This window comes from Pagrus major, chromosome 5, assembly GCF_040436345.1.
Source record: "Pagrus major chromosome 5, Pma_NU_1.0".
In the NCBI taxonomy this organism is placed as follows: Eukaryota; Metazoa; Chordata; class Actinopteri; order Spariformes; family Sparidae; genus Pagrus; species Pagrus major.
Window position 1 is genome coordinate 38,953,787 of NC_133219.1, and position 13,045 is coordinate 38,966,831.

The 13,045-nt window shown below is 42.2% G+C and overlaps 1 protein-coding gene across 1 annotated transcript in view; it reads left to right on the forward strand.

The window, feature by feature from the left end:
* The window catches only part of zmat4a (zinc finger, matrin-type 4a), a 107,771-nt gene that overhangs the window by 82,300 nt on the left and 12,426 nt on the right, over positions 1-13,045 (forward strand). The window contains exon 6 of the mRNA XM_073466918.1: positions 6,832-6,928. Coding sequence (XP_073323019.1) covers positions 6,832-6,928 — 97 coding nt within the window. The remainder of the gene's footprint in view (positions 1-6,831; positions 6,929-13,045) is intronic.

Consider the following 13,045-nt stretch of genomic DNA (forward strand, 5'->3'; position numbering starts at 1 on the left):
AAAGAGGGTGCAGCAAACACACACATACTGCAGAGCTACCCTCCTGATCTTTCAGTTTCTAAATGCTTCAATAGAGAGTGACGTCATCTCCCTCCAATCTCATTGGCTGTCAAATTAGGCTGCTGTGAAGTCTGCATGGAAACATCTGAAACACCCTTCATGTCCACCTCTCACTGTGTCACCCGGCTTTGTCCACACCTCAAGTGGTCACTGCTGCTGAGAGCACCTCAACTTTTAACTGGCATCACATCTGATTGTTTCCATCCTCCCTTCCTTTACATCCTCCCACCCACACTTCCTTCCCGTCCTCCCTTCCTTTCAATCCTTCCTTCCTTCCTTTACATCCTCCCTTCCAATCCTCCCTTCTTTTCCATCCTCACTTTCTTTACATCCCTTCCTCCTCCACGTATATGTACTACAATCATTAAAATCTTGGCTGAACATTACACCCGTTATTTATTAATTAATTTTATTAATTACTTTTTTTTTTAAATTCTCTGTTTAGTGCGATGTGTTTTTGTTTTGTTCTTTTGTTTTCGCTTCAACAGCTCGTATATTCTCTTTTCTTATTTGTCTTGGCTTGTTTAAGTCTAGTTCCCCCCTTGTACTGTGCTGCGTCACATGTGTATGTTGGTCACATAAATACACTATAAAGTACTAAATAAAAATCTGATTGTTTCAAACGAGCACACACAGACCAGTGAACCACACAGAGCTCTGAAGTAAAACTGAGGCTTTTTTCCAAGTCATCATCCTGAATATCCTCATGTTGAACGTTATTAAAAGTACTGATACAAGAGAAATTTATGGCACCCAGCGTGATTAAAATCACCGTTAGGAGAGCATGATAAATCTAAAGAGGTGCCAATTTGTATTCTCCCAATGACACGACATTGTTCTGTTTCAGCGCGGTACGAGAGGGTTGTAGGAGTAGTGTGAAAATTAGCGGCTGTGGTGTGAAAAATTCATAGATAATCTAGAATTTAGGCAATAATATTTCATTTGGCTCTTTTTATTTAACTGCCCACAGATCTGTTCTGCACCGGCACATTTTCTTCAAGTGATGTCTTGTGACGTGGCCTTACTATAGAGATCATTTGATAGTCCAGTCCCACGCTTCCAGCAGTGCAAACCATGATGAGCTACCACACATGCAACACTGACTAAAGCATGCAGAACAAAGAAAACTAATAACTCCTTACTTTTTTATCATCTATACGTCAGATTTAAGTCAATTTTCTTGTAGATTTCTTTTCATCATGTCCACGTCCGGTGAAGAAAATGCTCCAAAGCTTTAGTCTAATAAATGTGTTATTCTTTATGAAACCTTGTTAACTTTTATGATCTTGCCAGTTATTTTTACCTTCGTTCACTCGGAATGACTGACAGACATTTTATCCAACATCATTATGAGTCTGAAGGTGTGAAGTAGCAAGATTTCATTAAGTTTAATTCTCTACATTCATATCGGCCATTTTCTAAACACATGAACAGTTTGTTGAGCAATTAATGCAGCTGTAGATATTTCACTGCTCACTCAATAATATCATTCTCCAAATGGCCATTTCAGGTGTCCGCCTGTACCAAACCTCGCTCAGTTCTAGTGTTACCATCACCACATTTGGGACTGGCCGTGTCCAAACATGGCTATGCCCAACTAGACCTAGTAACAGGCATATTTCATTCATAAATGTAGGAAAGTAGACAAATATGGTACGTGTTGAGCAAGAATATTTCATCTTCTATAAACAAGACGTACTGTGCGAGAGACGAGGGCATGCCAGATGTGCTGTACCATAAAGAAAACAATGATTTTGTTTGGTGGTTGGTTGTTTTTTTCTGGCGTCACATGATGGGCCACTTAGACTTTTTGATAGTAAACTGCAGTAACCATTCAGAAGAATCCAGGATCGTGTCTGCATTCAGCAGGGACCAAGAACATAAATGGTTTTATGTCAGTTTTATGTAATTTTTTAGGCTTATGCATTAAAAAAGGAGGTTTTTATTGAGGGCTTTTAACCATAATATACAGTTTGACACCCGGAGAGTGATGTAGTTCAATAGTGTGCAGGTAACAAGGTTTCAACCTGACTGACTGACCTGAGCTGGCCTCTTTATGCCATGAAAGAAGAAATAATGATAACACTTCCCGTCTGAATCGTCAGTCATGTTCTCATTGATCGAGCTGCAGTTGGCTCCCTCATCGCTATTATTTTGGTCACCCATTGGTTTTTCTTTTGATTCCTCGTGTAGCCGCCAAAAAAACACTAAATTTAGACCGCAGTCTGGCCTGTCAAACATCCCCGACAGACAAATTGTGTTTTTCCAGACTCCATCATAGCTGTTAATCGGAGATGGGTTTGTGACAGATGTGATTTAGCACTTTGTCTCCCTCTTTCTCACTTCCTCCTTTTCCTTCTGTCGATCCCTGCAATTGCAGCTCTCAAGCTGTTGCTCTTGGCTGTGTGTTACATTCGCCACCCTCCCCTCCCACCCCGACCCTAAAATAGACCTATTATTGCCACAGACTGGCAAATTACAACAAGCTGATCAAGGTCTTCTTCAGCAGATAACAAAGGGCAAAATGTGTCCCCGTGTCCGCTAACTGGTTCAATTTAAACACTGGATTGGAGCAGCAGAGGGCCGGCCATTTGTTTCCAGCCAGCGCCTGTTCTCATCCAGATATTACATCTCTACCTACTGCCCGTTTCCTAACTGCGTCCAATTTCAGATACCAATCTTATCCGTGATTTGGTGAGTGTGCCAGTTTTATTGCTTCAAGGGGCTGAAAACACTTTTGAGTGATGATTTTCATCCCGGAAAGTCGATTTTCACAAAGCAATTCATTATAATCCACCCCACAGTTGCAAACAATTTGTTTTCGTACGGATTCAGATTTAGCATATGCTCTTTCAGCCTGGCCGCTCCCGCTGCAGTCAGAGAGAGGGGAATGAGCTAAACTTGCAACCATCTGAGTGGGGCAGATGGCTGCTGGTTAATTTAGCATGAACCCTGGACCTGCACCACCTTTTTCCCTGCTCATAAACAGTCCACACAGAGGACTGCACAGCTGATCAGTCAAACCCGCCACCATGTTCCCTCCCAAGGGCTCCGGCAATAGGTCTCAATTAGCTGAGAGACAACTAGAGATTTACTACGGTGCAAATGAAATAACTCAACTCAGCACCCCAATCTGTGGCTTATTGGTGAGCTGATATACAGATACAGACCAGCGATCTGTTACTACGAGCTTTCTAGTATATTGAATTGGAAAGTAGCTTATTAACTTTCAAAATAGTGCTTTTAAAGCGTTTATTCCATTTAAGAGTGTCTCCCTGCCTCTCAGATGATTAAAAATCTACAGTATCTGTATCTAGACTCCACGTTTCACACAACAGGTTTTTTTCTTCTGATCATTAAAATGTGACTAAAATAAATCAGTGTGATGACGCTGTGATGACCTGCCGACTTATTCAGGGTGCACCTCCGCCGTCGCCGGGTGTCAGCTGGGATCGGCTCCAGCCACCCCGCGACCCTGAAAAAGATAAGAGGTTTCAGATGATAATAAAATAAATTAATTTCCTCAACTTTAGTTTCAAATACTGATTCAGAAGCACTCTTAACAGCAAATTAAGATCCTGTATGATTATTTTTAACTTAAAGGAGCAACCTGTAGTTTTGGGGAAGCCATTTTAATCAGAAGAGAAAGATCTGTATTTTATATCTGAATAAACTGAATAAACAAACTGACCTTAAAGGACAACACAATTTATACTAAATATTAAAATTCTGAGTTTGACTTTCTTCTACAAAACTACACAGAGGCCCTTTAACATAAATATGCAAGTTTTTTTGATTTCAAGTTAATGACGACCCGTCTGCGACCCTTCTTTTTAATTGCTTTAAGAAAACAAATAGAGCACGATGGAAACTTTAATAGGCTACATCTTGAGAAAGGTCATGGTTGTCTACTTTTAAAATAATGAAAACATTGTTAATCATGATAAAGGTTAGTACTGACCTCAGTTTTACTCCCTCACACTTTTATATTTTGATTAACTGAGATTAGCTTCATCTTTGTACCAAAGTAACTCAGTGACAAGATGATCTCCAAAGACCCCCTGAAGATTATTATTAAGACATCTCTACAACATCGATTCCACACATCCGAAAAACAGCTTCTTGTGGTTAAAACGTTCTTATGAAGTCTTGCATTCTGGCTCCTCAGTGAACATCTTGAGACGATGACGTTAATTTGATGTCTTTTGGACGCGTCTTTGCTCAGCGGGTCTGTTGCATTAATCTAAATTTGGTATTTTTAGTAGCGCGCTGTGGACACAGGTCTTTGTAAATAAATCAGCACATGGTTTCAGTCACAGGAGAAGTTAGGACCAGGTAGAAGAAGCTAGCAATAACTTTACTGTCAGCGCACGTACATTTTGCATTCCTGCTGCCTGTGGCTGCTTCCTGAAAAGTGACTTTGATATTAAATGAAGATATAAGACATCAGAGAGCATTTTTCCTCCGCATGCATCAGCTCCACAATCTCTAACTATGGTTTTATACAATTCCAGCCTTTCCCCCAAATAAATGAGACTGCAGAGCACATTTTTCTTCCTCTGCATGCTCTCCTAAGCTGCCTCTATTCTCAGCGAAGGGACAAGTTAACCAAAACAAACGAGTCTCCAGTGACACGCCGGCGATGCCTCAGAAAGCAGGAAGTAAAGGTGATCGAAGGGGAAGCACTGCAAAGGCCTATAGGCTCCCGGTGCTTCATCGCTCATGCAGGGCAGCACCACGAGGGGAAGAGCCGCAGGTGGCTGGCAGTGATGGATTCGGGGGCCGCTCTACAATCTCTCACCCTTTCAGAAATTGTTTGAGAAGCAAGCTGTCAAAGGGGCCACTGCAGAGCTAGACCCTCGCCGCCTGCTGCAGAACTTTAATGTCAGCTCATGACTGCGTCCGGGGACGGCCGCGCAAAATTGAAATCTCAATCCCGGTGGCAGCCCACTGACAGGGCGGTTATTGTACAGCTTATCAGGGGGTAAGTGAAAGGGAGAGATTTGCTTCCTCTCTGTCTGCAGAATATTTGCCCTCCATCAAAATGTTGGGAAGTAAACAGCTGACATCAACTTCTGAGGAGTGAGATGTCAGTGAACGTCAAAATTTTCAGCATCTCCCCACTGCTGTTTCTGAAAGAAGAAAGAAACTGTGCTTTCTAAAAAAGATTCAGCAGCTCGTCCTCTGGTGTGATGACGGAGAGTAAACGTATCATTCATGCGGGGAAATCTGATTGAAGAGGATATGGAAATGTGATTCAATGAGCGCAGGGCGACATTTATTTTCTCTTGGCCTTTTGCTCTGAGGCATATTTATGGAGGAGCTAACTCAATTGTGAGAGCGAGGCAATGAAGACGGCCATTTTTCATACCACAATAAGATTAGTACGACATGACAGCGATTACACAGGAGCGCTCGTAATTTGCAGCAACAGGGCGCTGGCTGTGTACAACCATAATCAGTGATGTACGATTTTTTTAAGAAATGAGACAGCTTATTACATTTTGTTTATTCAGAATAAATCAGACACCTCAAGGTCTCAGGTACTGTATATCGCCTGAGTTGTGTTTATGCTTTATTCTCAATGACTTCTATGACTTTCCTCTTACTTTTTGGCATTAAATCAGGCTCGAGTTAAGGAATTATGGTTTAAAATGTTACATTTCCACGTCTGTTTTGATTGTAAAGCAGATCTAGATGCTATATTAACACTGTGAACTCTGAATACACGCAGCCTGTGTTCAGAAATGAGCCATCAGGGCTTCCATGAGGTTGTGATGTCACAACTGTACAGTCGCCGCCCTCAGCCACGCCTCCAGCACGGCCGTGGTTATAAGAAAGCTGAGGTGGGGGACACGGTGGGCGGTGCCTACTCAGACCTGTAAGAGCTGACCAATCAGAGCAGACTGCGCTTTTACAGAAGGGGGTTCTTAAAGAGACAGGCACTAAAACAGAGGGTGAATCGAGGTGCTGCAGCAATAGACAGCGTGAGAAATAATGTGTTGTTTGCACATTAAAGCATGTAAACTCTTTCAAGTAGAGATCCAAAATAAAAGCATGAAGATGAATGAGCTCAGTACCTTTTAAATACAAGAAGACAGATATTACAACTACCACATCCTGTTCCTGCCAAGATCAATTGTAATTACTTTGGTACGGTAAACACCTGACATCAGGTCAAAACCAACAACATCTCCGTCAGCCTCAACCTCATGTGTTTATTGCTAATTTGCACGTTAGCATGCTTACACACTGAAGGACTGTCATCTAAACACAGGCTTAAAGGTGTGTTTGAGGTCGGGTTGGGGTATCATCAGTCATCCTCGGTAGATTTGCTTCAAATGTGTTCAAGTACATAGAAACATTTCTTTATCTGAAAAAAAAAACTGGAGCATAAGTGTCTGAAGAACAAGCTCTCAGATTCAGCTGTGACATTTATTTCCCCGGGATTTGAAATGAATGAAATGTCATTGTTTATGGTTCCGATTGATTTTCACACTCCATCACCTGCAACCTTTTTACAGCTGTGTCAGACTTGACAACACACAGGAATACTCACCTGCAGTGAGACTGAAATGTATCTGCGGGGAGGAATTGTTCTGGTTTGATTGATTCTGTATTTATTGTGCGTGGGTCAGCGTGAATCCTACAGTTGAACTGAATAATGACGTGAAATTATGAGATGATTGTTATTTATACTCCTCAAAGCAGACTGCTTGTCCTCATGTCCTGTATTTGGTTATGTAACGCGTGTTTTCTGTTTAATTCCAGGTCTGAAACGGAGCTACAGCTGTGAAGTCTGCAGCGTCACACTGAACTCGGTGGCACAGTACCATGCACATCTGCAGGGCTCAAAGCACCAAAACAAGTGAGTGGATCACGCCACCGTTCACGGCAGCACCAGAGCCATTTTCCACTTTTAACTGTTAATGTCACAATGCTAAATGCTCCACTCAAAATATGTTGTTTTCTTTTTGCTTTCATCTGCAGCCTTGAAATCTTGTGCATCCTACGGAGGAGCCTTTGCTCCTCACATACATTTCGTTCTGCGTTGCACGACGATAGCATTGTAGAGGGCTGCATTACCGAGACAGGAATAACTGATGAGTTCAGTTTCGCCAAGGGCACTCAGTATACAATTTGAAAGAAAATTCTCTAATTGAGCCTTTTCCTGCTTTTATACTAAAGCTACCTGGAGGCTGCGGCGCCGGCAGGATCCAAACTCAAGCTGTGAATCGACAAGCTTTAACAGTATAGTCACAACAAACAACGCAGCCTGCTGGAAGTCGCTCTCCAGCAGACTTCTGTCGAGAAACAAGCTATAAAACAAAAGCTCATTTTAAAAAACTGAACACAGCCGGTTCCCCTGCCACTCACAACAGGTATCGTAAATGAATACCGCGATGAAGCTTTCTGAAATTTCAAGCACCATTAAACAAATCTACAAGTTTCCACCCAAAAACTGGTGCTAAAGTGATGCTGGCCGTAATATTTCATCTGGGTACCCCTCTGTTCAGGCCCTGTCTGTTTTAAAATCACAAAACACATCATTAAAAAAACAGCAAGCTTGATGTTTTATTCTAAATACTGACGCAGTTCACACTGAGTAAATACCTGCTCGTCAAAACACAAATCACGGCTCGATCACATGTACTTTTACCTCGTCTCTGCCGTGTCTCTGTGCCTGTCAGTGACACAGAGCCTTCAGTGTTGATTGGTTACAAGTCACGAGAATAATAGCCAATCAGAGTAGTGTTGTGAGCCAAAGTAGACCACTTTTTTAGAAATCTTATCAGTAATCAGAAAATAAAACGCTGATGCAGATAATCGGTCGACCCCTTGTGTAGATGCTGTGCTTGTTCAGTCAATGAAAGCAATCAGGCTTCATATTACAGCAAGACAGAAAATCTTAAGGGATAGATTGACTTTTTGGAAAGACACTTAAGTATTTCCATGATGCCATCCCGTCTATCAGACGGTATGATGACGGGATGTTTGTGTTACGATGGCGCGGGCATCGCAGGGAGCAAAAAGGCCCTAATGTTGATATAAAAAGAAGTGAATGCTGGTCAGTTAAATGTTCAGTTGTTGCTCACTAGACACGAAAAGTCAAATGAAAAACGGCCAGCAGCAGCTGACACGATGTCAGGTGACTTCAGGGAGAATGATGTCCTTCAAAACTTGACATGTGAAGTGCTTTTTTCCTCAAACTGAACTCCCACGTCTGCTTATTTATTCTTCTATTTCCTCGCCGTCTCCTTTGCACCGGTTACTCGACCTAAAGCAGTTTCAGCAGGAATAAGAGGACTGTAAACTGTGTGAGGTTGTTTTTTTGCGTGGGTCTCAGGCAGTAGGTGTGAAGTGAAGGGGGCCTCCATGGTACATGTCCTGGAATTAATTCCCCCTGTTGGCCAGTTTCTGGCTGCACACATCCACGGGGATTGCTGGCATCAGGAGACGTGACATGCCGTTTAACAGCCCCGTGCTTTAGTCACGGATGGCTGCACCGCCTTGTCGGAGCCACTGGGGCTCCATGCAGATCCCGTCACACTGTCACACACACACACACACACACACACACACACACACACACACACACACACACACACACCCGCAGCAGGACAAAGCTCTCGCAGGGAATTAAGACCACACGTGAGCCCCCGAGCCTCCACCTCCACCCCAACCAGCCTGATTTCATCCACATAGCCCACAAAAGGTGCCTCGGGTCTATTGAGGTCATTTGCTTAATGCTAGTTTACATGAAGCGAATAAAGGCGTATCTGTTCTTAAAAAAAAAAAAACTCCAGAGAATAATATTGAAAGTGTCTGGTGTCCTTTATCACAGTGGCATTTACAGTCTATCTGAGCCTAACAGGAGTGAATGGGAACTGGAAAGCTTGTCCTTGTGTGGCTGCTCGATTAATAATAACTTTATTTATAGAGCGTCTTTAAGAAGCAGAGTTTACAAAGTGCTTTGACAGACAGAGCAAAAGCAGGACACACAGGAAGATACTATAAACAGGATAAATACTTAACAGTCGAGCCAAACGAGGACATTTGGGGATTTTCCACAGTCACGCCGAGTCAAACCATGTCGTGCTGATTTGAACCGAGACTTTCTCCAGAGTGGGGCCAAAGTGCGCCGGCCCCGTGCATCCAGGGATAATATGTCAGTGTTGTGTTTACAGCTTGTTGCAATGACCCCAAGTGGCCAAAACATGTTAAATAGTGTAAGTCAAGAAAATGTATAAACACAGGAAACAAGATACATTTGTGGGTTGTGATAAAACTATAAACATCCTCTTTACAGTCAACACGTGATATTTGCTGTTATTGACATTTGATCCTTTTAGTGCGACTATTTGCATGTTTTATCAGGTCAGCTAAGGTTGTAGTGTGAGCACGGCGGTGTGTGTGTGTGTGTGTGTGATAATATCACGTCAATATGAAGCGGGTCATACTGAACAAAGCTCACAAGTTGCACGGCTACATGACTGTTTCTTTGCTCAGATGAACTGAGGGGCAGGAAAATGCAATTTTGAGTCAGGAGGGGAACAAATGACCCGTTCATGACAGGTGTACTAATGAGAAGTGTGATCGATAACTCCTCTAACGAGCCGGCTACAAGAGCGCAACAACCCTGATGCATCCAAAGCAGGAAACTCTAACCTAATGGAGTCTGTCTTTAAGAATTACTAGTTTGATTTAGTTTTATGGTATTCCCCCACACCACCTTCTCCACCTCCTTACAGTCATGTTTCTCACCTCCACAGTTTCTAAACCTGTAGCAGAGTCTGTCTCCCTCCATTGACCAAGCAAAATAAATATTGGATGGATCGCTTACCAATCCATCCAGCGACCCATGGTGTTATCAAGTGATGATCATTGTACTCTTCACAGGACGAGTATTAAGTCATTTTACTAACAGGTTCAGCATGGAAGGGGAAATGTTATTGGCTGTGATATTGCTGTTGCTGCTTACAAAGGAAAAACACGAGCAACTCACAACCAAGCAAGACAAGCCAACAGGTTAAACAACAGGCTCTGGAGATTACAGTTGAACATGAATGTCTGCAGCATTCTTCAGTGGATAATGGCATCACACTAACACTGATGTTGAAGTGATGTTTTTGAAAAAAGAAACCCTGAACTTTGTGAAGTTTTGTAGAAAGAACGCCGGTTTTGAACCGTCTCAAGTCCCGGTGGTGAGAGGAAACAGACTTGGACACAACAACAGAGCTTTTCATCAAGTGAAACTATCGACAAAAATGATGATTTTTCATAAAAATATTAATAAAAAATAACAGAAGCACCGAAATCCAACATAAAGAGTTGTGTCTCATTCAATCAGTACAGGAAGCTATTGAAAAAACTGCTGACTATACATGGTGCCTGTTGATAAAGATGCTGATTTTTCATAAAAATCTTAATAAAAAAATAGATCAGCTGGTTTCTTTTTCTTTTGCAGTGTAGAGTCTCCACAGTTATTCCAGTTGTTCCACCGTTACCTGAGGATAGTGACCGGCGGAAACAAAACTTCCTGGTTTTATTGCACAATGGCAAATTCTCTTCCTTTTATCGTAATTCAACCTAAAACTGGAAAATCCAGCTCACAATATATAGGGATGGTGTCATTTTCTACCACACTGTGCTATCAGTATTTATTCCAAGTTGTCTAATACCAGTTTAAAGAGCAACTGAACATGCAGTTTAACCTTGAACACACCTTCAGATCTCCAAAAATATCTGTAATACAAAGCATCTTTTTACCAGCCAAAATTGAAAGCAGTGACACTGACTTCACTTAGTGTTTCAGTTAGATGAGCAACATCTTTGTACGTCCGTCCATGACTTCTTTCAGGAGCTGACACAATAGATACAAAGGTAATCATCTGACTGTTGGCCTGTTCATGATTTTCCATATTTTAAAACAGTGCTGGAGAAGTGGAAGCAGTGCTACCTGTCGGCTGTCTCTCCATCACTGATTAACTTCTCTATCTGTGCCGGCAGCCGATTAATGAAAACACCAGAGTTCAATTTGAAATATTATTCAGGGCTGTGAAGTGATTAAAAAAATGATGGAATTGATTACAAGCTTTGTAATGAATTAATCAAAACTAATCACAAATGTGCTGCAAGCATTTAAAAATATTTAATGCAAATGGATTTTTGGTGGATGAGCGAGTCGTTCTTTGCCTCGGGGGACTCAGTGCTACTGAGTTAGCACACTGCTGAACCATCGTTAACCGTATCCAACTACCTCACGTCTCACTCACATGTAAGCAAACATCTAATTATCATAATGAACAAACACAACGAACATGGCTATTGTTTTGGCTGCACTCTCTTCTCATTCTTGTGCCCCCGGGGTGTCTTTAGAGATTTTCTACAAATATAACAAAGATACTTACCGACCCGAGCTTTAAGTCATCACATTAAAACTGAATACAAGACAAATTACTTGTTAATGTGAGCAATCCTGCAGTGTATCCAACTCTGCTGCTATCGATAGGTCAACTCAAGCTGACAGTGTAATTAGTGTGCCATCACCTCTTCCCAGGATAGCCATCCATCACGGACCGCTACGTGTGTGTGTATACATCCTACATGCATGAACGCAGACACACATGTATGTATGGTGGCTTTAGATCAGACTATGCTAGTAGGCTGCGGAAAACTGATTAGCCACATGCTGTCTGCCATCACTGCTGCAGGATGAGAATGTGTTGTGCCTTTGACAGAGCAGTTGAATGGTTTCAGCCCTGTGCAGGGTAACCGTGCTGCTGAGAGTCGATACCTGAAGATAACTGTTTAGTATTCTTACCTCGCGAGTCTGACATCCATTCTTCTGAGACTGCTGTCGTGCAAAAAAAAAAAAGGCACTGTGACTGTAAATGCATTGTTTTTCTCACCGGTGAGTTGTTTTCTTGACCTTTGGCCACTTGAAAAAACTTAGAAAACTCGACTCATTTGTGGGAAAACACATTGTTTGCTTTCAGTCGAATGCATCGACCTCGACCAGCAGGAAGCCTGAATAATCGCTAATGTGAAGCATTTCTTGCCGTCCAGATTTGATAGTAGCTGTGGCATATTGTGACAGTGAAGCACTCAATTGGAAAGAAAATATTCAGGAAATGGTAAGTCATACATAATTAATGTCTACAGACGTTTTGCCTCTGTCTAATAATAATTATCCACTCCGACTGATGTGCACACTATAATTCTGTGCTGAATCTCATCAATTCATGCAAATCCATGGCTTCAATCAAGGCTGGAATATCAAAACCCCTTTACCCTGATCTGCCAGCACCTGAAATATGTCTACAGTCATGTTTGCAGCTCTGTGAGGCTGTAATTAGGATGATGTCACAACTAACCTGTTTGATTAAGTGAAAACAAACTCTGCTGCATTCGCCTGGTTAGTGTGATTCGTTAGCGCTGCTGTGACAGCGGTTAATAGGTCTCATTGTGGTTCAATTGTGGTGTGAAAGCAAACAGATCACATGATAATCTGATAGTAGACGGTTATTTGAACATGATTGCAAAAGCTGTTTGTGAATTGTTTAGGAAGCCGTCAATATAATAGATCAGTGTAAGCCACAACATCATGGCTCAGGAGGCAGAGCGGTTGTCCACCAATCTGAGGGTCAGTGGTTCGATCCCCTGCAGTCTACATGTCGAAGGCAAGATACTTAACCCCAATCTGTTTCTGATGGATGGCTTTTCCATTGGCGTGCGAGTGCTGATGAATGGTTATCGCTCCTGATGAGCCGGTGCCGCCTTGCATGGTAGCCTCTGTCGCCAGGGTGTGAAAGTGCTTCTAGAGGAAAAGTCCTATACAAATAAACTTAATTCACCATTAAAACTACTGACAGGTGAAGTGAAAAACATCGAGAAAATGTCCTTGTATTCATGTGGACGTGCACCACCCTGCTCAGGAACAACTCAAGGATCTTGACAAACGACTCAAGGCATCAACCTGGCC